The following is a 27500-nucleotide window of genomic DNA, read 5'->3' as shown; positions in this document are numbered from 1 at the left end:
CTACATGAAAAATTACAAAAACAAACCTTGGAACAAACCAGCAGCCGTGGGGACTCGTCTTTGTGACAGAAGAGCGGCGCTACGTAGATGAAACAATAGTGTTTATGTCTCTGGTGGTTACCAAAGCCTTCCTGCAGTGTCTAGTTATGCAGCGCTGTACAATTAAATGTGTCTAAAGTCTGAACATGTAATCAAACACGTGTATGAATTGCATGGCTGTAAGGTAAACTCTGGTGGACTGTAAAAAGGCATTTACTCAAGTACTGTAATTAAGTAACATTTTGAGATACTTGTAATTTACCTCGGTATTTGAATGTAAGGCTCCTTTATACATGTACTCATGTTATATAGTCATAGGTTACCCAGCAGCAGTATGCACATTTACAAGCTATGATATTAATGTAATAAATCATCATCCAGTATTTAACATTTGATCCTGAAATAGGTATATACCCATAACTTTAAGTAGATGTGGCTCTGCCCTTGAAACCAAACTAAAATGTAATTTTAAATTGTTACCATATAGTCTATCTAAGTAATTAAACGTTGTAATTCTAATTGAATGTTCTTGTTTGTTATTAATAATATAACCAACATGTTCTATCCAGTTATTGTACCTGCTGGTTATTCACAAGGCAGTTACCCAGACAACCTCTCTGTATACATTACTGCAAATACATTCTCCCAATAAAATATTCTAAGGCACCTCACACAATAAAACAATGTGTGAAATCACTCATATGAATCAAAGAGAAATGGTTTCCCCTGCTCCAGATGTTTGATATGCTTTAATGCACTGTTCCATGTCATTGTTTTTTTTTATTCAGCTAAGAGAGATCTGCAGTACCACTGGGAAACTTTCCCGTAAACAGTCTCTGGTATCGTTCAGGTATTCAGATCTGTGTCATTTTATTAAATATATTATTAATATATATGCTAATGCCCAATTTGAATGTACTTCTTTAATTGTGTATTCTACCATGGCTGCTGCTTGATATGAAAACAAAAACATAATTGTTCTCAGTGTTTCCCCGAGGTTTACTGCCTTGGCAGGGTGCTGCTCGGGTACCCCTAAAAAATTGTTCGGGGCACCCAAATTTTTTTTATCCTCTGGAGCAGAGAGAGGAGCTGTGGATTCTTTTTTATTGATATCGTACAGTAACCAAGTATTTTTTACATTAAAAAGTAATAAAAGTGTTACACTGTACTTTATTATTTTAATTCAAACTGTATTCCCTTCTTATCATGTAGCCTACACTTCTTCCTTTCATTGATACATTAAAATCACCTGACAACAGACATACCTGCTGCAACCCTGTGCTGCTGCTGCTGCTTCTGCTTCTCTCTGCCTCATCCTCTATTGCTGGAGGCAGCTCCACCTCATCTGATCTCTGATATGGAAGCAATCGTGTTATGATCATATTGAGCTATTGGTGTGAGTCTAACATTAAACAAGCAGTCTGCTTGTCATACATTGCTGACGATACATTTTAAGAGGCAATTTGTTGAGTCACTGCCGCTAAATGCCGGTAGCATCAAGCTATCAAATCCTGCATTAGCCTCACATCAACAGGTGTAGACAGAACATCCAATTATCCTGAGCTAATTTACTGAATAAACCAACTCACATCTCCTGTCTTTTTTTTCACCCAACTCATTAGACTATTCTTCTGCTGGCGTTTCATTGTTGTTTTCTGTCAAATTCAATACTGTAGTTCAAAACCACTGTGAGCTATTTTTAGAATGCGCACGCACGCTACGTTCGTTGTCGCGTTCGCGCGCGTCCACCTGGGCAGGCTGTTTGTGTCCTTCTCCCGTGACGATAACGGCTTGCGGTTAAAAAATAATAATAAACGAATTTGAAACTGGGGGGGGACACAAACGGGCAGACAGCAGAGCTGTTGTTCTCCTCCTTTCCTCCGCTCTTGTCTCTGATTGTGAGTGTGTGCATTCGCGGGTGTGTGTGTGTGTGTGTGTGTGTGTGGGGGGGGGGGATTACTAGATTACTTCAGTTGCAATTTGGTGCTATATATATATATTTCTTTTTTTAAATAATACAAAAAAAACATTTTAATAAAAAATGAAAAAATTCAGGCGGGGGCGCGGGGCTCCATTGGCAGGGCGCAGCGCCCCGCCAAGACAATGGTAGGGGAAACACTGGTTCTTACTGACTTGAGGAGACATATAGGTGGAGTCCTTTGATTGTTCCATTTCCTAATGTTTGTTTCTTCTATGAACATTGAATTTGCCTTCACCAAAACAAAAGCCATATCAATGGTTTTGTGGACAAAAGACTGGATATGTCCCACTACTATCTTGATATTCATTCATCGACAGACTAGAAACTCAACTTCCAATGAATGTTAATGTTGCTCCATAATTGTTGGATATGTAAATGTGCTTTTATTTGCAAACAAATACACTTTAAAACTAATTGTATATCAATGTTATGTTCACAGCTTTTTCCTACAGCCTCCATGTGGCAAAACAAACACTGTTGCAGAAAATCTTTCTTTTCACATTAGCACACTTAACATTTGACATCTTTCTCCTTAGTAGAAACTGTCTAAGGTCACGCCAGTGAATGGGCTGTAAATTAAATGGTGAGGCAGTGAAAGTGTTGGGAACCCTAAAAGCGTGTGCTGGCTGTGGATAAATGCATAATGTTATAAGAGGATTTGGCAGACAATACAATTTGAATGGCTTGTTTTCCTCCACTCAGACTTGAGCTGCAATTGTATTATATGGGGGAATTCAGCTCTTACCAACATTTGGCCTGATTTGGTATGCTATGTCAACAAGAGCCTTGTTTGATTGAATCAGAAACCGCACAGAGAGCGAGAAAAGTGTTAGCTTGATTCAATGATACAGAATACAACGATCACTTTGGATTGAAATGTTTCTGCTTCTGCTTCTTTTGGGCTTGTGCTCTTACTCAGAAGGCCAATAATCAAGTGGCATTTTATAAACACGGTTGATGAATCACTTCAGGGATAAATCACAAATTGCCTAAAACCGTCCATTAGCTGCAGCAAAACCTACCAGAAGAGAGCAAGTGCTTGTTTGGGTTACAAAAAAGAAAAGAAAGAAACCTTTGAATTGTTTACTGTTTTGTCTGGCACCAGAGTCTTGTAATTATTTTTTGTGAATATCTTTTCATATTATCTTAATTTCTCATACTGCCTGTGTTGCACCACCTCTTTTCACCCTCTGTCTGAAACCAGAGCCCAGTCTGCTCTGGGGCCTCATTTATAAAAGGTGCGTACGCACAAAAGATGGCGCACGCCAGTTTCTAGGCACTGTTTGCGATTTATAAAAAACAAACTTGTCGGGAAAATGTGCGGTCCTCCACGCAAACTCTGACCCATTCGTACGCAATAAAACGGGAGAGACGAGAAACTGCGACACCGTTGGCAGAAGGAAGAATGGAGTGAAATGTGTGGGAATAATATCATAAATAAAATGTTACCTCTCATTTATCATATATGAAGAATTAATGTTCAAACATTGATTAAAGCCAATCTTAAAATGATCTAACAAACGCCTGTTTGAGACTCCTCAGTGCACACAAAAAAATAACTTGGAGAAATAAATAAATACGGAAATGTTATTGATCACCCCTCGATTTTGTTCTCTTGTTAAGAAATGTATTCTCATAAATGATGTGATAAACAGAAGGATAAAATCACTTTAAACTGACGCCGTGTTGCATTTCTATATGTTGTAGATACGAGCATGGTTTATATACTATCATGTTTAATCATGTTTTATGCCGTTCGCCAATAGTCTACTTGATAAGTCGCTCGTAAAACACAGGAGGTATGGAAACTAAGAGCACCAGATGTGGTAAATTGTACAGCTAATATAACACAACACATTAGTTGTATTTCCTTTAACTGGTGGATTATGGATATATAGTTGCTGATCGACAGCTGGAACACAAACCACCAAATACAAACAAATAATTCAGATCCAGTCGTCATGACTCCACTCCGGAGGGATTCCCCGATCATTTCTTACAGTTTCTCATCAAGGGGGTGTCTCCTGTCCCTGGTACAAACACACTGCCTGAGGAAGGTTAGGCTATGTACGCAGTATTTTATGAATCGGAAAGTGTTGGTGCGTATTTATTTGCTTTATCCTATGTAAGCAACCTTCCCACGGCAATCCTACGCAAGGCATTATAAATGAGGCCCCTGATGTGTCAATCACTTAGAGATGCGTCGGTCCACCCCCCCAAGCCTATCACATACAATGTGTTGAAGTGCTAGCCAATAGAAGTGCAGACGTAAACAAAGGAATGTGAGAAACTCCCTCTTTGTTTTCTCTAATGTTTTCCGAACAAATGTAAGACAAGAGTGGTCCATATTTACACAAGAGGTGTTAAAGTAAATTCCTCTACTGCGTGTTGCCTAATTGCAAAAATACCGATTAGTACGTTACCTTACGGAGATTTTAGTTTTATGCAAAGCTGGATTTGAAATCATCTTTATCTATACCGCTTAAACCCCGACCTACGATCATGTTGTCATGCTGCTCCTTCCTGATTGGTACAGACATTCAGTTGAACCAGGCCTTGTCATGCAGAAAATGAGGGCACCAAGCTCTGTTAGGTGGGATTATTCGTAGGTGAAGCAGAGGCATAAATCTATTATTTCCTTTGCAGTTGCCGTACTCACAAATTATAATTGCTCACATGCAGGTATTTTTTCCTCCATATTTGATTGGGAAACAAGACTTAATAGGTTTCTGCCTTCAGGCCCAAAGCTCTCCCTGGCTGAGCCTTAAAGCCTTTATATCGAATCGCTGCTGGGTAGTAGTAAATGCCTGCTGTCTGAATTGTCGGCAAACTTGTTGTAAGCACTTGGACTGTCCTTGCCAAATTGACTCGACCTTTTATGTAAGGAGCATGCAAATGTGGAAGGGAAAGCAAATGGGGCTTAACGGGAGCGCGCCAATTTAAAGGCCTGCGAATTCACCAGTTATTCAGCAAACTCCCCTGAGTTTGGAAAAAGGCGTTGGATATAGGGGGAGAATAAAAAGAGGGAGTAAGAATTTCTCCTGCCCACCTAAAAGGAAGTTTCAGATGGAATACCTGAATCAGTTGTCTTGATCTTTCACTATTGCAGCTATTTAAACATTTTAAACTGCAAAACTGTTGATAAGTGTAGGAAATAAATAAATAGATCAGATTTCATTATAAAATTGCAAACATGCATCATATCTTGTTTAATACAATGTATAGTCAGATATACACAGTCAGGGTAACATTGATATATTAATAGGCGTTGTTACGTTCCCTCCTGGACTAGGGGTACAAAGGGATGTAGAAATATAAAATAACCGGGCGAGAGAAAAAAGGAGAGGAAACTGATTGCTGAAACCACAAGGTGATGTTTAATAATCAAAAGAAAAAGAGGGCTCACCAGCCAATTTGCAAAACAAACGTAAGGTAACTCAGAACAACTTTCTCATTAAAGAAAGTGACTAACTTAAAACAATACACAAGGATACACTGGAGCACTTCTCCTAACAGTTTACAAAAACACAGCCTCACACAGAGACAGAGACACCATGCTGCACACATGCAGCCAGAGGAGAAGGAGAGAGCGACTGCAGCCTTTCTCAGCTCCCTTATGGAGGCCCTAATTGGGGATTGGGAGCATGAGGGAGAGGCTGCACCTGCAGGGACACAATCAGGGGGAGAGGGGGAAAGAGAGACACAAATAAACACACAGGCCGTTTCTCAATGTCGAGTACACATGCTGCAGAGCCACTATTTCAAGTATACTACGTCATCGAGTGGCGCCGAATGCTGGGCATTTAACATGCATTTAAATAGTCCTTATGCGCCACTCGATGACGTAGTATACTTGAAATAGTGGCTCTGCAGCAGGTTTACTCGACATTGAGAAACGGCCACCCTCACCAGCACCCACTACGGCACGTAACAGCGTCTACCAATCAGAGGATCAGTGGTTCAATCCCTGTGTGTTTCTCAATGTCGAGGACGCTTGCTTGGTAGCACATGTCTTCCGAGTCACTTGCTTCAGAAGCGATGCAAGAATCCTTCCTAGCCTCGGAAAACGAGGAATGGTGGAATAGGCTAACAGGTGTGTGTCATATGTGAGGCACCGCCTTAAATGGAGCGCGATTTCCGCCAAAGATTTGGAAATTGGTCCGTGCGCAAAGCATTGTGGGGATTTTAAGACCGCGGAGTCTACACAAATTTCCCGAAGTATGCCGGCCTCTGTAGAATTCCAAGTATGCTGGACATTGGAACAGTCCTTCGGAGGTTGCAAAATAATATTTTGCTTGGATTTACTTAAACATTTTTTAACTAACTGACCCGTCAGTGCACAACCAGAACAATTGTGTTATTATAAGAAGTAGATTTAAAGTACATAGTGTCAAAGGCATGTTATTGAATTGATTGGCATGCCATTTTTTAAATCTGTGACAGGCTTCAATACAAAATGTCAAAGGTCTAAATAAAGGGGTGAATCAGCAGTTGATGCTATTGGGAACAAATAATAATATTTTTTCCAAAAACAACAAAACGTAGCCCAAATAGATCATTAAATGCTATGACACACACTTTATCTGGGGGTTAGAGTGGCAACATATTGCTTCAATGTGATCCATACAATATAAACCAGGTTTGTAATGGATGTAAAGAACATGCATGGCCCAGTTACAGCCTGACCCATGGGAAGCTAGTTTTGCTTTTGTTCAAAAGGCAAGAGCTCAGCATGGAAATGGAAACAAACTGAAAAATATCTAACAAAATATTTCAGTATGTACTTACTTGCAAATGCAGCAGCTAATGCTCCACACGACCCTTACAGTGACATCAGGGCAATCTCACCTTGATTGACTACGGAGAATGATTTTATTTTAAAAATCAATTATTCTGCTTGATTTTTGCTTTGCGTTTCTTAGCTTCCCGTCATCAACACCACTTGTTCTTAAGAGAGAATATTAAAAACGGATATTCCTCCTTTCAAGTTGAGATTCTCTGTGTTCCCCCCCCCCCTCCTACACACACATACACACACAGACCACTTTCAGCCTCTGATGAACCTCCTGCATGAATGAGCGCAATAGGTTTGAAAGTGAAATGGGACTTCATATCAAAGCCAGATAAAAAACGATGCTTTGATTTTTCCCCCGCTACCACGTCTCTCTTTTTTTTTCTGCTAGGGATGTCATGTACTTTTCTTTTTCAAAGTACTACACTCAGCCTTTGCCTCCAAACTATTTGAAATCATAGCCCATGATCATCATTCAGATTCTGTATGTACTGTAACGGAACATGTTCATGAGATATAACTTCTCGCTTCTACTGATTTACAGTACTAGCAAGATTTGACCCTAACCCCGCAATGTCCTTCGATGTTTAGCTCACCCTGTTTGTGCCCCTGCTCTTTCTCATTCTTTGTTTTACCTCTCGCCCACAGGCCACTTCCTCTGGGTGAACAGCTCAGCCTTTGGCGGCCCCTGGGTGCTGAGTCCCTGGTTGTGGGGGGGCCAGGGTCCCTGCAGCCTGGACATGGCCGTGTTCCTCCACCCCGAACAAAGTGGGCAATACACCATGTGGCTCATAGAGCGGGACAAACCGCCCCTCGCACTCTTCTCCACAGACACGCTGCCACGCATCACTGGGTAAGCACTCGTTTTTTACTACACTACAGACTGAATCTGAACTTGCCGCGGGACAAAAACAACCCAGATATTTAGCCATTAAGGAGAATAAGAAACCGTGAAGTAGGTGTCTTTGACCATTCACTCCTGATGTTCATAATGATACACTTGAACATTTCTCTTGGCACTAGCTATGTTTACTGGATTTCTAAGATGGTCTTCTAAGTCTTGAACCATGTATTCTTGCTTGCCAGCCAAAAGCTTTATTGTGAATACAATAAGTGTTAATGTTTTCTAATATAGGCAGGGGTGGAAAACCTTTGGTAGAATTAAATGTTGGCAACCTCATCAAAGCCTGATTCTATGCACATTGTGTTAGACAGGAACTGGCTGAGTAAGAAGGAAACATTGATAATAGTGTTATAACAAAACTATGAAATAATATGAAGACCATGACGAGACAATGACAAGCCAGCACAATTGTGACAAAAAAGTGACTTTGATAATATCATATATAATAATAATAATATTGAATATACAAAATTAGACATGTAAAATCTCCAATTTTCTTCACCTTCCACATTATCTTCCCTTTCTGTTCAACACACAAAGACCCTCTTTCTTCATTGCTGACAGTTGTGTTTCTATGATGCTTAAAGTTGAGTAACAGTGGTTAACTAACTTCATGTTGACTGGTGAATTGGGTATTTGGACCTGTTGATGCTACTGAACTGTGAGCACTGTCAGGAGGCTTTGGAGAATCAAAGTTGCATTTTAAATAATGTAACCATTAATAATAATATTAGTGGGAATAAGGTGAACTGTAATGACAAAATGATTGGTTTTGGCTTGACTTGATTGACTGAAATTAATCGATATAACCTTGTGGCAAAAAAATAGTATCACAGAACTAAGACTAAATAGAAATTTCTGCCATAATTAACCCTAGAAGGTTGTTTAAAACATGACTTGGTAAATCAGCATATTTTATTCATATGATCTCCATTGTGGCTTTTCATTGTAGTCTTTCTAGAGAGGCCACCTAGTTCATAGGCTACTTCTCTAAATACTTAATATGTGCAGTGGTATATCTATGTGTGGTCTGCCTTATTAGCATAGCTTTACTTGTCTGTGTGGGAAGTCAGTATACCAGAGCAGCTCGGACATATTCCATGCTGCTCGTGTGTGTGATCCCTTAAGGGCACTGGAATCACAAGAATTTCTTGCTTTATGCACCTCTCCTTTCTCTGTCCCCGTCTGTCTGTGTGTGGGAGGAAATGTGCACTAGCGTTTGTGCGTGTTAATGCGAATGGTGTGTCTCCTTTAGGGACCATAGCAGGGACGCTCATTACGCGTGTGACGGATTAGACGTTTGTGTGCTCTCATTTGTTGTCACAGGCCACCATCCGCCCACGCCATCTCTGTTGTTTGGAGACCCACTCAGTCACTTTCCCCACATCTCCACTCCGGCGGGAGGACGCTCTCATCTCAAAATGGGGTAGTAACAAAAGCAAGAAGGGCCCCCCGCGAACATCATAAGAATCCGACGGTGTACTAATTGCCAATCCTTTCCCTTCGCCTTTGAATTTTAATCCCGTGTTTTGACATTCACAACAATTCAGTAGTCAAGACATTAAGCAAAGGCTCAAGGAAAACAAAACATTATTGTATATAGATTGTGTTTAGGTCCTACTTACTTGAAGAAAGTGTGAAACTCTATTTTATTATTCTTAGGTAAACTTTGTATTAAAAGGACTCATAGACAGCAGCCAACTGCAACTAAAACAAAAATATCCAAATCACAAGTGTGTTCCCACAGAAGTAGGAATAATAGGCACTATTTTGGAAGCTGCCCACACACTCTTGCATTCAACCATCCAAAATCTCCTTTGATTCCATCTATTAGTGACATTGTAATGGAAAAATGTGATCAACAAATTAGCAATGCCTCAGTAAATGCTGTGGCTTTATAACTTAAATGTGCTTGTTTATTTTCTATACTTCTCTCCGCCAACACAAGCGTCCAAACTCCAGCTCTGCTACAGCCATCAGCCACTGAGGGAGCGCTCGCTTTGAAACCCATGAAAGCTGCTCTGTTGCGTTAGTGTTGCGTCACTTCTAATAGAATGGACCAAGCACAAAAATATCTTTGTGGGTACATTTTCAATGGCTTATGCTTTGAGAAATGCTTTGAAAGTTGGTTAACAAAAAGTAGCTTGCTCTTCTGTGGTGCATTTAAAAAGTGTGAAGTGAAAGGATCATTTTTTTATATTGAGGAAAATATTTACAAAACAGGTTAAGGTTGGTAACCTCCTGCGCATATCGAGTGTCATCTCAATTTTTTGCTGGATACTTGTGAATATAATCCAGTGGCGGATTTAGGATTGTAGGAGATCCGGGGCTTAGCCCAGCAGTTGTTAGGGGGGGGGGGGGTTGCAGGCGTAAAGTGCTATTTTTGTGGGGGGTGGACCGAACATCCTTTAGGAGGGTCGTCGCCTCTTCTATGGGGGTCCGGGGGCATGCTCCCCAGGGAAGATTTTTTTAAAATATTGAAGTTAAGAGCATCAATCTGGTGCACTTTGAGAGCAACATTAACCCTACCTTAATAATACCTTAAAGTGGACAAAAGGCACTGGAGAACACTTATTCATTAACACCCTTTAATGAAGCAAACTAATCACTCAAATACAGTCGTTTACTTATTTCGGTGAAATGAATGTGCGTAGAGTTTTAAAGGATGCGGATAGCCTCACCTTGATTCTGGCGCATTGCTTATCGTTTTATAGATCTATTCTCATCCACCATCTTTGTTTGTGACGTAAAGAGTGTAAGAGTCACGTTTCTGAATCGGACACTCTGAGTGGATGCATTAACAGCCAATCGGAGTCTGATTCAGAGGGTTGCCTGTCAGTTCTGTTGCCTGTCAGTTCCGTTGCTATGGTTCCGTTGCTATGTGTACTGAAAGGAGAGCCGGTATAATTCCACGCGCGAAAACAAAATAAAAATTGGAATACGTTATTTTAGTGTCTTAAAGGTGACAGAGGTATGAAGGGTTAACGTTACATCTTAGGATAATTTGTAGTCATGTTCTGTATACATACTAACATATAAGGGTATACTTAGTGTGGTTACTCCATGTTTACTAGCTATAACATTAACGTTACATCACTCTTTTTCATTTCTTACTGAGCCAGAGTGCAGATATCACCATTAGATTCACAAACCTGAAACATCATCCATTTCTTCACTGCTGGTGTCAGCTGCTGATACTGCTGCTGCTGCAGCTTGTGGCGCCTGCTTCGATGAAAATAACTTTTTAATATCCATAACTTTATAGGCTATTAGCTTAAAACTCGTCAGGCACTACAGGGCTCAACGCTAACTTTTCAAAGTGTTTGCCAGGCTGGCAACCAGGCATCAGCTTTTGGTCGCCAAAGCTGAAAATACGGTTGCCATTTTTAGTCACCTTATATTTTAAATAATTATGATACTATACAGTTATACATCAACTGAATAATGAACATGTGACACCATTTTTTTTTCAAATGCTTTACAATAAGCAATTAACACAATTATTTGAAACTTAAGAGGTAGTAAACTTGTCCACCCTCAATTGCTGGCATACAAAATACCAGTAGTGCAGCTGCTGTCATGTTCTTCACAGATCCCTCACAAATGAATTGAGCAAGTCACTAGTTTCTTGGTCATCCGTTGTCTTGCTTTCAAATTTGGGTTTTCCTGACCTTTGTGCTGATCCCCACCATAGATCCACTGGCCCTTCAGCATTGAAGTCTTTCATTGGCCAGACTAATACATTTCAATGTTAAATAAATGAAAACCATTCACAGTTAAGAATTAGATTTTAATTATTAATGCTGTAAATTACCTTTAATATGTCTAACTATTTAAAATGTGTTACCTTTTTATAGAAGTGATTATATTTGTATTCCAATATGTTCCTATGGAAAGGTTTTGTTTTGCACTTTTATTTTGGTAGTAATAAGATCGGAAATCTTACTTTGAAGGGAACTTTTACCGGAAGTGAATGCACCACGGAGCAGAATGTACATACAGTATATACTTCGCCTCCCAATACTTTAAACGTTTCCTCTTTGCTTTTGGTTCGGGTTCACCTTGCGCTTTATCAGTTGAATCACTTTGAACATTCGTTTGAGATGTTGACGGGTGGGCCAAACTTTTTACCAAACAACTTAATTTGCTTCGCCATTTTTTGTAAAACAAACACACGGCGCACCGCACACGCGAGTAAACGTGCATCGTTTTCTGGCTCCGTAATCACACCAATGCACGTGCAATTTAAGTATCAGTTTCCGACTGGTCACAACAATAATTAAATATCACTCTTAATACAACAAATAATTAACATTTATCTATTTTGGGGTGCACATTTAGCTGTTTTCTGTCCTTAGTTCTTTATGTTAAAAACTGGTTGCCACTGATGGCAACCAAAGGCCAAGAAGTGGTTGACATTTTTTCTGAATGGTTGCCAATGGCAACCTGGCAACCGTTTCTGTCAGCCCTACACTAGGAAGGATCACTTCTTCTTCAGGGCAGGGAAGGCAACGCAGTACGCAGGCTAATGTCCCGCAGCGGCTGCCTCTCTGGTGGACTCTGGTACTGCACATTACTCCAGAGACATTTAAAAAATATATATATATTATATATATATATATTTTTTTTTTTAAGTGAAACATCCGGGGCTTTTCAGAAAACATCCGGGGCATGAGCCCAAGTAGCCACCCCCTAGCGCCGCCAGTGATATAAACCCGCTGAAAAACCTAAGAGAGAGAGGGAAACTTCAAAAAGCATAGTCCCCTTTAAATGGGCCCTATATTGATTTGTGCCGTCATGGTGTTATTTTTTTATATATTATAATGAAGCGCGAGCTGCAGAGTTCCCGTTAGCCGGTAATTACCGGACAACGACCGGTAAAATATGCTGAAGACCGGCAAATCTAAATCTCTCCGGTCAAAGTGTCCGGTCAAAAATTATTTCCCCTTAGCGCAATACAGCATCAGTTGCGCAAGTTGCGCCACTTATGTGACAGACAAAAGAGTATGTGACAGACAAGAATAGTCAATTCTAATGTCTAACACTTAATGTGGAGAAAGAGATGTCCTGTATGGGTTGATTGTGCGGTAATGCCTGGGGGTTCCGGTGGGCATGTAAACAAATGCATAATGCTGCGCTATACTTTGCGGCCTCACCCGGTTGCATAGCGACGCTAATTGTTTAGGTGTCTTTTAACACTAGAACCGCCAACGGGTACATTTTACCCGCAGCTGTTTTTTGATTGTATGTAACTTTTTTTCATTATTAAAGTCTCCCAGTCCGTGACTTTTCCTGAAAGTGTGTTATGTAGCACCCTCTGTTGTTAACAATTGTCAATATGAAGTCAGATTGAAAAAATCGCCCAAAAAAATGCCATTTATACCTAAATGCCAGCGGGTAATATTTACCTTATAGAAAATGCAGCGCAAAATATGACGTGTTGCTATAGCAACGCCTTTTGTCTACTGCAGTTCCTTATAGATAGAGATAGATTGAAAGGGAGAGAGAGATAGATAGATAGATATATTGATAGATGGATAGAGAGAGAGATAGACAGATAGTTATAGATAGTGTAACAACTTTGAGAATACAAGATCTTGGATGACTGAGCTCACGTTGAGGACGTAATGCATGTGTGCAGGTTACGTGCCAGTTGAATAAAGATGGACACTCGGAATGAGAAAAGTAGTCCGCGTCGTCTGTTTATGTAGACAATTATATGTCCATAGAACAGAACATTACAGATAGATCGATAGATAGTTATATATAGAGAGATAAAGAGATGTGTACCTAAACAAAACACAAGTCTAACACCAAGCGTTTAAATCAGCACTCTTAGCGATATTTTATACTTCATGCTATCTGCACAAACTATAGCATATAAAAAGCTGAGAGTCCACAGATTCTATTGGTATACGTTTCATCCCTGTGCGATCAAAACTCACTGTTCTGTATGATAAATAAAAGAACATTGTACCTTGCAAATCAATAGCGGGTACATTTGACCCATTGGCGGTTTTAGGTATACAGCGACCTCTGGCGGTTCTAGTGTTAATAAGCAGGTATTCATATCATTAGCTAGAACTAGCTGGATCTGATCGATATGGACATAAACGCGAGTGAAGTCTAATCTGACGGGAGAGAGAGATCAGCTGCTGCTGACGAGTCGACACGCAGCTCTGCATGATCACATGCAGCGGTGAGCGGAACAAAACACACACTTCATGTTTGAATATCACACGTAGCTATTTTAATTACCTCTCAAACTACCGTAACTAGTTATAGATATGTTTAGTTTTACTGTCGGGTCACTCATTACTGATCCGCGAGCTGCATGATACTGACGGGCTGTCAGGAGAGGGAGAGAGCGCTCCGTTTATTATTCCCGTGTTATTGTAAGTTACTATACACTTTTGAATAGTTCATCTACTATAATTAGTTTGTTTAATATCGAATCATATCAATTTGTTTTAAAGCTCAATAAATAACAAAGAAAACCTTTGACCGGCACTTTTCACATTTTGTCCGGAAGATTTCCACTTTAACGGACATGTTGACCGGCGAAAAAATATTCTAACGGGAACTCTGGCGAGCTGTATGCTTGAGTTTTCCTGTATGTCGGCTGAACTCTGCTGCTCCGCGATGAGGGACTAACTTCAGCTGCTACATTACCTACGGGTGCGTTCGTTAACCCTCTGAGAACCACGGGGGCGTATACGATCCTGAGCTGATTTTTCAAGGTGATGATGTTGATGAAAATTCAGACGAATCTGCTCAGCCTGCCATGTGTGATTGTGGACAGGAACTACCATGATATATATCATGTGTAGCATAGGCGGAGTTTGACATTTGCGCTTGGGGGGGCAAACCTTTTTTACTGACGTCAGTACACAGTCCCAACTATTGCGTGGGGTGCTACGGATACAGTAGCAGTAAAGCCAGCGTTCACCGAACTGAGTATGATTTTTCCACATTCGAACACAACTCGTCCCGTCATGCACGCCTCATGCCCTCCGTACACAAACTCTCATATGGAAGGGGCAGTCTCTCCCCCCAACAACAGTGCATTGCATAACTGTAAAACTTATCATAATTGTGCACATCTTACACTTATTTGATAACTACTATATCCCTTGGTTACTTGAACACGCTACAATATTATGTGTCCTACTTAGTGCAGAAGTAGACGCCTTAAACGTCCCAGAAATTGGACGTTTTAAAAATCGCCGCATAACCATTACTGCTAATTATTGTAATACAATAGCTGAATCACTTGTATGCAAAAAAAAGCGAGGGAACTTGTGTCCTTAACCTCATACGTCACACACACACGTCACAACATGCGACTGCTCAAAAATGAAATTATTTCAAACAAAACATGATATTGTTCAGATTTGTATTGTAACAATCATTATATTACATCTATTAAAATATTGATATACGAAATATTTGTATTGGAACAGTTTTAGACATAGTGTTTAATACTGGCAACTTCTAATCGTGGGAAAAACAAAAAACTTTCCCAGTAGAGATGACCCATACTGTAGAACATTTTGCGAAACACAATAGCCAGCATGTGTAGTTCCAATCCCAGAGCTTGAAGATTAATCACGGGGACTGTAGTCCCAAACGATAGCTGAGAATTATGGGTAGTTTAGTTTCCTCGGCCATCCTAAACTTCGAAATGTTTTTCGGATTTCATATCGCATTAACACCATATCCCTACGTACATTGCGGCTAAAACATACAATACCGAGCTTAAACCATAGCTGAGGATCTTGGGTAATCAGTTCAGTGGGTGTGTATCGCAATGATGCTCGAAATGTCCCATATACGTCTGTTTCCGGTTATTTTATTTTTAAATTCAGTTCCTGACGGACGCCAAATAAGCCTGAGATTATAGAATTAAAAAAATAAATAAAAACAAGGATAATTGTGTGTTATTGTTGAGTAAATAACAGTGTGTTATTTAGAAAAGACAACATACTGTTATGCTTTGTTCGTTATTCTCGCGTCCAGGAGAGAAGCTTTAAAAGTAGACTAATTGAGGCCCTGAGAAGGTTCAAATGGGTACTTTAATTAAAAGAAACGCGGTAATGTTACAAGCAGAATATTGTTCAGTGAGGAGAGAAAGGCTGCAGCTTCCTCTCGCAGTCGTGGCCGTGGAGAAGAGACCCCACAAAGCCTTCGTCCTTCCCGCTTGCTGGCTGTTTGCTCCTCCTCTCTAGGGGCTGTGGTGACGTAGGTGACTTCCCCCTCGTTCTTCTGTGTCCACTATTGCGTTAAAGGGAGGATTTCGCCATTTTACATTCATTGCTTACTTCCACTTCTGCTAACGTTAGCTTTAGCCTTCGTTTTCTAATATATTTTTTTTAATCCTCTGTTATTCCTAATTTTAAAGCCGATAATCCGTGGGGTCGGGGGGCTCGGATCCGTGTCACCTTTTTCATACCTGATGGGTTTGCATCCCTGATATTTGTACTGCTTTACTTTGCTATCAAACTGAAACCCTTGTATCCATCTATGTGCTTGCCAAACTCAACCGACTCCATTCATTAAAACATTTACCTTGTACAACAAAGAGGTTGATGGATAACTGCTTCCTTGATCGGTACATTTTTTTATGTTTTTATGTGATTTTGGTCAGTTTAAATTTACCAAAGTCAATCTACAGCACAACTAATCGAACCAGTGGTTGACCATTACCTTCAGTGTTTGTTTGTTTGATATAAATGTATAGGTGGCAAACATCTGTTTTTCTTACGCCCCCAGTCAATGCAGTACATTGCTTAGCGCAGTGGCGTAACAAGGTTGTGATTGGCCCGGTGCAAATATTGTTTTGGAGCCCCCGCCATCGCCCCAAACATAAGCGCACGCTGATGTGCTCACACACGCACGGACATACACAATCACTCAGAAGCGCCACATGTATAGGCTATCAACAACAGCCTGCCCTGGCCTCAGACCACCACAGCCTGACAACGGCACAGCGAACTAAGAAGAGGATTACACCTGTTTCCTTGATATTTGTCTCTAGGGAATGGGCCGGTAGGCCTACATAGACCGTTTGCTATAATGTAGCTTTTGATCTTGGCGTCGGGGGTCTCAATAGCGCCATAGAGTCCCCTATCAGTGGGGGCCGTTGGGGGAACTGTTGGACCACCGCCGGGCACAGCCAAATCCAGCCTTTCCTTCTGGCTGGCTGGAGAAGAAGGTTGCACAGCCACGGCCACGGACACAGCTTCACTTGTGGAGCTAGATGGCAATGATGGTGGTGAGGCAGGTGAGCTATCGTTAGCCTCCGGCTCCGGCTGCCGCTGCACGTCAACATTGCTAACGTTAGCGCTCGATTTCGAAGACGATGTATGACAAAAAAACGTCTAATTTTGTCAGTTTAGCTGTTACATCTCCTTGTTCTCTCTTGTCCTTTCTCTTTTGAGCGCTGCTCTTGTGCTTTGGTTTGCTGTACATTACAAATGCAAGCTATTTTATTTTTTATATTGCTACCAAACTTGCTGCTGCTAGCTAACCTAGAACTTTTGAGGTTGATTAAACGGTTCTCTCGTCACGCAAGGTATCACATGACATGAAAGGGAACAAGGTCATTGGACAGACAAATTACAAATTAATTTAGGTTGCTTGGTTACTTTGAAGACTGCGTGAACCGGTCAATGCCAATGCCAAAGTGTTAAAGTATATATATTTTTGTGAGGGCAAAAAAAACCAACAACAATAAAGAGTTGGTCACAAAAAAAAAAAAAAACATTGCATGGGCGCTGCACCGTCGAGTTTCGCCACTGGCTTAGCATACTGCTGGTACTCCTGTCTGTGTCTCAATACTGGGAACGTACAGACTGTCATCTACTGTAGGTAATACACTGACTAGGAATAAGTACCCCATACAACAACACTTTAAACTGTGTGAACTTTCCCTTTAATAATTAATTCAATTAAGCCTATACCTTTAAGGATCAATCCTGTTTACCCACTGAATAAACCATGTCTCAAATGTTACTGATTAAACTTGCTGTATAGTAATGGAAATCCGCCTATTCACCATTGTGCAAGTAACATTTTAAGTTTGACTTTTTTTTTATTACACCTTCCCTCGTCTGCTGCATCAGATTTCATCATACAGTGTATAACTATACCTGAGGGAAGCATTTAAGACCTGTGAAGAAAGCCAGTGAAGGACTTGACTCATCAAACAGTGTCAGCTCTCACAGTGCATGTGAGCAATGTCTAGTGCCTCTGTCAGCAGGGAGAGAGGGAGAGCGGGGGTAGGGGGGCTGCGACAAGATGTGTGAATGTGTGTGGTGTCTGTATATCTCCATATGAGTCGTGTTTGCATGTGCACGTGTGATATCCATCATTCTGGGTACCGTGACTGTGGTATATTATCAGGTGCTGAGTGAGACACAGGTAATGCATTACCCCACTGCTACATATCATGAAACATAGTTCACATATCCACATACAGGATAACATGCATGCATTTACTTTACATTAATACTGTAAGCACCAAATGGTGTATTATTGTAATGCTTAATGCTATGACTGTATGAATCAGATCCTCCCAGTGTGACAAACACAGCCATGCATTAGTGTGGAAGCTGTTGGAAGTCATTTAAAGCTTAAAGCTGATCCATAGCTAGTTTAATGCAGGGGAGAGGCCTCAAAGGTGGCATGCATCGATGCAACTTCTTCGCCATACAGTAGTAACATTATGGCAAGTGATACGTATATGATGTATGCCAGCAGTGCGGCACATTCTCTACTATATAAGCCCGCACATTAAAGAGGTGCAACCATAGAGCATGACGAATAGAATGACCAGATCATCTTCAGAAGGAATACGCTGAATATGATGTGCTGGATGATACTGACATTTTTGTATTCTTTATTAAAAAAGAATCAGTACAACCCAAATAACGATAAAGAGACGCAATCTGTATGTACATGATCCTTTAGCAGATTTCTTAGTAGCCATCGTGGTCATGATGAAAGTTGTTCCACACAATGGAGCCCAGTTGGCGGGAGACAAAGCATAGCAGCATTTTTTTTTTTTTTAATTGAACCAGCTGTAATCCCTGTAAGTAAAAAGGATTATTCTTACGGCTAACCTAATTATTCAATTTACAGTCCCATAAATGAAATAAAAAGCTGCTCTGCACTGACATCATTTGCGTCTGTGGATACACTTAGCAGGTTGAATAATTGCCGACTGCCGCATTACTTTGCTTGTAAATTAGAGTTAAGGAATCAATATGAACTGTGTATGAGGCTGTTTAGAATGAAGAAATATGCTTTTAACTCTAAGGTATTTTTGTTATGTTATGCTATGATTAAATAAATGGGCATGACTACAATCTGTGTATGCTCGTGCATGGTGCTGTGCTTCTACTGGTGCAAACTAGATGGGTTTTCTTGTTTGAGTTTTAAATTAGAATTGTTTGTCCTTTTTTAAATTGTAAAATATTTGAGTGCTTTTATTATGTTAAAAAACATAATGTTGTAAAGCAGCTTTTCATTGAAGTATGTGATAGTGTTAGCTGAGGGGGCAGGGTTCTTTTATTCTGAGTTTGTCAGATAAATAGGAATTTGAAGTGAAATGTAGCCTTTAATGAATATCTTATTTTCAAAGTGAAGAAGTTATATTTTCTTTTAAACTAAGTTTTATCTACGCCCACATAAAACTAGAAGCCTTCAAAACAAACAAATAACACTTGAAAAACAGGTAAAATGTAGCTTTAAACTTGCTTAGTTGTAATGCTAATGTAAACATTTATTTCCACAGCGTTCCGAAAAAGATTTCTCAAGTAAGCCTTGATGGAATTTCTTCAAATCTTAGAAAAAGCCCACTTGGACTCAATGAGTGACTGATGAGCATTTGTTGGTAAAAGCTCAAGTACACTGTGATAACGGAGACACATCTTGAGCACATTTCTTCAGATCTTGGCTGCGGGCTAAAAGTCCAAAACTCCTTGGAAAACATCAGGAGGTTCTAAAATAACTAAATAACTCAACTTACACTCTGCAGTTAGAGACATTTTTTATTTTTTTACTTGTAACACAAATAAACATAATGTAGTGACAATATAAATGCTACAACTCAAGTATGGTTTCGTGTCCAGAACACAAATTGAATGGGCAGAAGAAAAAAAAAAACGGTGGGTTTAATTGACAGCCCACTGCTGGACCACTTTAAAAGTCGCCTCCACAAGAAATTGTGGGCCGCCATTATCTCCTTACTTTTGGTATATTATGGTCCTATGCTGAAGAACATATGGATATAAGCATTGGATATCCCTAATGTTTCACATGGCACAAATCACAATTCCAAACAAATGTCTTAGAGGATGAAATGATGAAGAGAGGACATTTTGGACAGACATGGATGTAAACTACTACTTGACTACTTGGCGAGGGCATTCAACAGCGAGGAAGTCATTATAGTTTTTGCAATGACCAAGTGGCATTTGATATCTTCGTGAAGCCATTTGTTTTTCTAATGCCACACATTTAAAATTCTTTATGAAACAGGAGTTTGCCCACCTCTTAAAATCTCTTACAGCCATGTTTTGTGGGCGGGGTGAACCTAAACTAGACTAAGAGAGAAAGGTCAACTCATAACCTATCATTGGCAAAGCTGTGCATCCATCCCTCGCAGGCCATTACACCGCCTCCGCTCCTACACTTAGTGCTCACCACAGCTGACCTGCTGCTCCTGGAGCACGGTGGCCACAGCGCCAGGGCTGATGGCATCCTCAGAGCTCTGTATCTGGGAGTGCTGCCAGGACGAAGGCTGTAACTGCTCCAGATTATTTGGAGAAAAGACCAAGGCAGATCACATTTTCTGCTTTTTAGTCAATGGTGTTTTACATTACATCTCAAAGACAGGGAAGGAACCTTTGTGTGCCGCATGGTGTATGCTGTGCCACTGTGACCCTAGGGGTTGTGTGGGAGAGAAACTCCCATATATTATTGCATATATTATTAACTTGTATGGAACACTCTACAAATGATTATGCCAGCCAAAGAAACAAGGGGACTATATGAATTCTGGCTGTTTGCTTAATCACAGGGACCAAGAGGGAATCTTGGCATACATTTTTATTTCTTTACATATTCTCCGTCTCTGTCTCTGTGTCCTCCAATGGCTCCCCTGTAGCCTTCTTTGCTATTTTGCTGTTTCAAATGTAAATTAGATTTAGAATCGGCAACTATTGCCACACACCACTGTTCTCTTTTTATACTTCTTTCCAGAGAAAGGAGGCAGCGGCATCATTTCCCCTGACTGATACGTTCTCCTTCTCTAGGCCTTCTATTATCTGCACATGTTCCCACATCCCTTGATAAAACCTGTCTTCCAAATTGGAAAAGAGAAAGAAGATACAAAAATGAAAAGAATACTCAGATATGATTACAAAAAATGGGGCAAGAACACTGAAGAAATCGAAATCTTGCCATGACACACATTACATTAGAAATTGTATAAATGTTGCACTACAATCTGATTATACTGCATATAATGGCACAGCCTCATCTCAAACATTGTGCTGCATATTTCTACCTATTTATGTCATTGCGCACTCCTCCCTGACGCACACATTTTCTCAACAAAATATTATTACGCTGCCTCTGTAGTGTTTTGGTAGCAGTTCCCGGTGGGAAATGAAAAACATTTCAGCCTCACATAGGCTCGCGTAGAAAATAAACTCTATCCACAAGTGAGTTATTTCTTGTCATCCTCAGCGTGCACACTCTCTGTATCTCTTCACCTTCTTCTCCGCAGACACGTTACATAAGGTACCACGTTTTTATTCCCACCCTTCCTCCATGTGTTTATAGGCCTCCCGTCTCATCTCCAAATCTCTAATCACATTTCCCCAAAGTTGCATTGTGCCTTCCTGACAGCTCAAGTTTCACAGAGTAGAAGAAGTTTGAATTTAGAGGAAAGCAACACTGGCCTAGTTTTTTAAAATTTGTTTGACAAGACTGAACCAATGGCAAAAGCCTGAGGAAAATTTAAAGCCCAGATATTAAAAGCTTAGCACCCAATAATCACAAAAGGTACTTTCCTGTGATGTGCATTTTGCACCAAAGCAAGTGCTGAGATGGAGATGGTGCTTTCTTCTTCCAGTCTGCCGTACTGGGCGGCTGGTGTTGTATTGCTCTGTGTGTTACCTCGCAATAAAAAAATGGCTGTAGCTCAGATTTAAAATATGTATAACCATATTTAATATATATATGCTGCAATTGAGTGTCATAAAATCATTAATTTGAAACATTGTACAAACAGAGCCACTGGTATAGGATATTTGACATTCTTTTATTCATCATAGTAGGTAGTGCCCTAGAGTTTGGGTAAGCCATTTATTACTCTCTGTAGAAATTAATACAGGCACAGGAGATAGGCAGCTGTGTGTTGATGGAAAACTGAGAGTTGTAGTCAGTGGAATCATCTGGTGCTGTTTGTAATAAATACCTGCACAACTTTTGCACACTTGATCCTTCCTGGCCATCGCACAGTGTCCTGTGTGATTTGAGAAAAATGCTTATATCCGCTTGGAATGACTAGTTCTGTCAAAGAAAATATCTCAATATTGAAACAAATGCAAAAGTGTGGTGCATCTTTGTTTGTTAGATAATGAAACTTACTGTAACTTTAAGTATAGTTTAATTTTTTATTTGTCAGTATTGTTTTAATAATATCTTAATTATTTAAGTTGTATCCTTAGTCATAGATAATCATTCCATAGCTTGATGAAAAGTGATGTTATTCTGGAATTAGGAAAGTCAGTGCCTTGTCTTGTAGTGAAATAAAATGTTGATAATCAAACTTTCAAACATGATAGAATAGATAGATAGAATCGGAGGGATGAAACCCACAGTTAAATGTAGCCTCTGCATTTAACCCATCCTAGTACTAGGAGCAATGTACATCCAAACCAGGCTTTATGAGGCTATGAGTCTTATTGTAAAGAAAACCATATATTAACCTGATGATGGCTCTTTAAAAAAGTGTCGATGGTCTAACATTTACAAAGACAATGTAACGCACTGCAGGCAAAAACATGGGATCAGTCATTAGGGTTCATCCTCTGGGGAACAGGAAAATACATAACAATCAAACCAATAGTTTTTAAATCTGGATCAATCAGTGAACTGAAACACGTTGCTATCCCTACTATTTTAGCTAAAAACAATATTTGTTTTAAAACAAATAACAAATGGTCAGTCTGCAGAGCAAATTGCTCTTTAACCTGCGGACATTGGACACTTTGTCAATATTCAAGTTTTGTATAAAAGTGTAACTCAGTGACACATTGTTGATACTGACTAAATGTGCAGAATTTTAAAGGCCTTTTGCATTAGAAATATTGAATAGTTTATCTGTAGCTGCTGGGCATTTGACCCGGCAGCCATTAGTCAAGTGTTAAACTGAAGTGTTGCAGTTGTGTCACTAAATCTTCTTGCAGACATTTGGTGTCACCAGGCAGGTCAGATGAAGCTGGGCATTGAACCAGATGTGAATGTATAAATGAGACATATCTGAATAGTGAATTTTCTGAATTGTTTTCCCAAGTTGTCATTTAGAATATTAAACTGCACTTTGTGTGAGCGTTTTACTAGATCGATAAGCATTACAATCTAAATGTATGACTGATGGTTGGCCGGTTCTAGCCAAATCACAGAGGTGAACAATGTTACCCCCTTCAGATGTTATCAACCCATTAAAAGGCTGTTATCAGTTGTCATTGGCTATTCTGATGAGGGATGGCTCTGATCTATCTGGATCACTCTTGTGGTCACAGTAATTATGACTGAGCAAAGGAGAAAGTCTAAAGAGCAAGTCCATGGCTCTGGACAATTATATATATTTAAAAAATCAGGTCTTATCTAATTTCCTAATCATTTTTCCTTGACCTTGATAACAAAACCTAAGAAATAGGTGAGGCAAATTAATCAATACTGAGGAAAAAACAACTGTAGTGCTAAGAGAATCCGACTGCATGATTAAATGGAAATATTTTCACTAATGACACTTACAATAAATGCCTGACTTTTAAGTGTAACACCTCACTATTCAAACATTTTGAATTGAAAAGCTTAAGATGCACCACTCAACTACTTAATACCTTGCATTGTTGATTTCACAGCACTATCCTTATCATTTAGATAATTGGAATGCTCTCAGCACGGCTGTCGATTAGATACTTTGATCTTTCTTTCTTACAGTGCAGACGCTTTTCTGCTTGCTCTTGCCTCTGCTTACTTTTTATGCTGATTTTCCTATTCTTATTCTCTGAAAACTTCGAGCAGCGGCTCCTGGACATTAACTTATCACTGGGACAGTTAATCTTCGTAAATAGACGCAGGTTTTCAGCCATATTTCAACATTTGTACGACAACCTCAGTCTTACAGTAGCATGGCCTAGCGACAGCTAAAGCCTGGTAGGCTACTGCATGCTATTTAGCTTAAGCTAGTTGGTAGCAAAATGCCTCCGTTCTCTACAGATGACTTCCGCAAACTTCTACAGAAGACGGCTGTGTTGGAAATGAAAATGCAACGGTTGGAAGTTAACGTGGAAGTGAATGGACTATGTCGTGGGAATGACACCACTTTACCAGTTTTGCAAAATAATGGAAAAGGGTATGCTAACTCACAGCTAGTTAGCAACTACAAGGATTCCAAGGAACAGGAGGGCAGTGTACCGGGTAATAAATCTACAAGTGGTAGTCCTCCCTGGAACTCTCTGGGTGCAAATCCTAAGAGTAAATCATTTCCAAGGGATTTGGGAGGACGAATAACAGGCAGAGCCCAGCGCTCTGAAATCTGTGATGCGACCGGCTGGCCTGCATTGTTATCACCCAGGAAGAGCGCCTCTTCAACCCCTATTCATACTAGGAAACAGCCATGGACAGCTGCTACAGGGAGAACTACAAACAATCCTCCTAAACCACCAAGTGTGCCAATCCAGAACAGATACGCTCTGCTGACCGAGAACCGGAGATCTCTTTCTGATGACCCGGATAACCTGTCCTCTTCACACAGCAGAGTAAGGACCAATTGCTACTCCAAAAGTACAAGGCTAGAGGGAAAGCTAACGACTGGGCCTGAAACTCTGATTGTGGGTGACTCTGCTGTAAGAGATGTAAAAGATCTGTGTAGTAAGAACAACACCAAAGTACTCTGTTTTCCCAAGGATATAGTCTCTGACTTGGCTGAGAAGATCCTGCATATTGGGGCTGAACATCCGACTGTGAAGAATGTGGTACTGCACATTGGAACAAATGATGTTGTGAAACAACAGTCAGAAATGCTGAAAAAAGACTTTAAATGTCTGTTGGAAACTGTCAGCTCTCTAAATGCAGAGGTGTTCATCAGTGGCCCTCTACTGCCAGTCAGAAGAGGAGTGGAGAGATTCAGCAGACTGTTTGCACTGAACACCTGGCTTTCAACTGCCTGTACTGACCATTCTGTCCATTTTATTGACAATTTTACCTTTTTCTGGGATCGCAGACATCTTTATAAGGCAAATGGAGTTTGCCTGAACAAGTCAGGAGTGAAATTGTTTATCTCTAACATATTCAACTGCCTGCGTCATCAATCTGTTCCCTCTGCCAAGGACAAGCGGCAAGAGGAATCAAAACAGGAGAAAGACACAACACATTGTGCAGAAAACCTTGAAGAAGTATCACTGCACCCGCCTGAGGAATGTTCTGATTATGGGAGATCTATGACACAAATGGAGGAGTCTCCACTGCCCGTCACCCCCCAAGGGCGTATGGCACTCTCAACTTTTTCCAGGACATGCCAGGGCCCTGCCTGCCTGTAGCTTTGCCGATATCTGTGTTGATAGGTAATAGATTAAGAGCAGTGAATCATCTTAGATACAGAAAGCGCTCAAACGTTTGTGTGAGTTTATCAAATTTAGCAGTGATTCCATTCCATGTCAGCCACAGCTTGTTACAAAAAACCTGACTGATAGTGTGTTTAACGAACTTAAACTAGCTTTATTAAATGTCAGGTCTTTGGCAGGAAAAACATTTTTAATCAATGATTTTATCACTGAGCACAATTTTGATTTTATGTTTTTAACAGAAACTTGGATTGAACAAAATAACAGTGCAGCTGTTCTTATTGAACTTTAGTTTTATGAGTCAGGAAAGAATACATAAGAAAGGGGGTGGAGTTGCTATTCTGTTCAATGATTCCCTTCAATGCAGGAAGACATCTTATGGGAACTTTGCTTCTTTTGAATATGTGGCCCTTCAGCTGAAATGCTCCTCTCGAGCTCTGTTCCTAAATATCTATAGACCACCCAAATACTGTGCAAGCTTTTTTGATGATTTCACCGAGTTGCTGTCTATAGTGTGTATTGACTTTGACCGTCTAGTCATTGTTGGTGATTTTAACATCCATGTTGACAACCCCCAGGACAGAGGGGCTAAAGAACTGTTTTGTGTTCTTGATAGCTATGGACTGACTCAGCATGTGACGGAGCCCCCGCACAATAAGGGGCACACTCTGGACTTAATTATCTCAAAGGGTCTGAATATCTCTAATGTTGTGGTGACTGATGTTGCACTCTCTGACCATTCCTGTGTTTTCTTTGAGAGCTCTATTTCTGTTCACAAAAATGTTCAAAAAGAGCTAACCACAAAGCAATATTTAACTGAAAATACATGGGAAATGTTTACTCAGAATTTTTCTTCCGCACTCGCCCCTGCTAACATCTCAGTAAATGAGCTAGTAGATCATTTTAATTCAAAAATTCAAAATGTTATAGATGCCATTGCTCCAACTAAGGTAAAGGAAGTGACTGGCAAGAAAATATCTCCATGGAGAAAGGCCATGACCGTGAAAACAGAGAAAGGAGAATGTCGAAAAGCTGAACGCAGGTGGCGAAAAACAAATCTCCAGGTTCACTTTGAAATCTATAAAGAGAGACTTGGCCTTTATAATTTGGAATTGAAAAACGCACGACAGTCTTTCTTCTCTGACATCATTACCAAAAACAAAAACAACGCACGTGCCTTGTTTGCTACCGTCGACAGACTAACTAACCCTCCAGTGTCAGTAGCCTCTGAATTTCTATCCACCAGGGCGTGCAATGATTTTGCCTCCTTCTTCACTGACAAAATTCAGAAAATCAGACAAGTAGTCAGTGCCTCTGTATCAGGTACAGCAAATGTGTTGTCTCTGTGTCCACCTAATATCAATTCAGACATCATGACACAATTCCATCAGATTAATGATAAAAACCTAGAGGACATTATTCAACTTCTGAAATCCTCCTCCTGCTGCCTTGATATTATTCCAAAAAAAACTGGGTAGGACTTTCGGAAACAGTTCTCGGTGGTTTGAATCCTACTTAAAGGACAGAAACAATTTTGTTTCTATAGGTAACTACACATCTGAGTTGACAAATATGACATGTGGGGTACCTCAAGGCTCCATCTTGGGGCCTCTTCTCTTTAACGTCTACATGCTACCACTGGCTCATATAATGAAGAACAACAAAATAAGTTACCATAGCTATGCAGATGACACACACATTTACGTAACAATTTCACCAGGAGACTATGCTTCAATTCAAACAATGAGTAAGTGCATTGAACAAATCAATGACTGGATGTGTCAGAACTTTCTCCAATTAAACAAAGATAAAACTGAGGTAATGGTTTTTGGAGCCAAGGCAGAACGTATAAAAGTTAGCGCTGAGCTTCAGTCTGCAATGTTCAAAACAACAGATAAAGCCAGAAATCTAGGTGTA

The 27500-nt window shown here is 40.2% G+C and overlaps 1 protein-coding gene across 1 annotated transcript in view; it reads left to right on the top strand.

Moving 5' to 3' along the window:
- Nucleotides 1–27500, top strand: part of LOC307046426 (ALK tyrosine kinase receptor-like) — a 514312-nt gene that overhangs the window by 297549 nt on the left and 189263 nt on the right. Inside the window, 1 exon segment of the mRNA XM_079692820.1 lies at nt 7461–7665. Within this exon segment, the coding sequence (XP_079548946.1) occupies nt 7461–7665 (205 nt within the window).

This window comes from Notothenia rossii, assembly GCF_949606895.1.
Source record: "Notothenia rossii genome assembly, chromosome: 7".
Taxonomy (NCBI): domain Eukaryota; kingdom Metazoa; phylum Chordata; class Actinopteri; order Perciformes; family Nototheniidae; genus Notothenia; species Notothenia rossii.
Note: the sequence above shows the minus strand (reverse complement) of the source record. Positions and strands in the feature narration are given on the sequence as shown.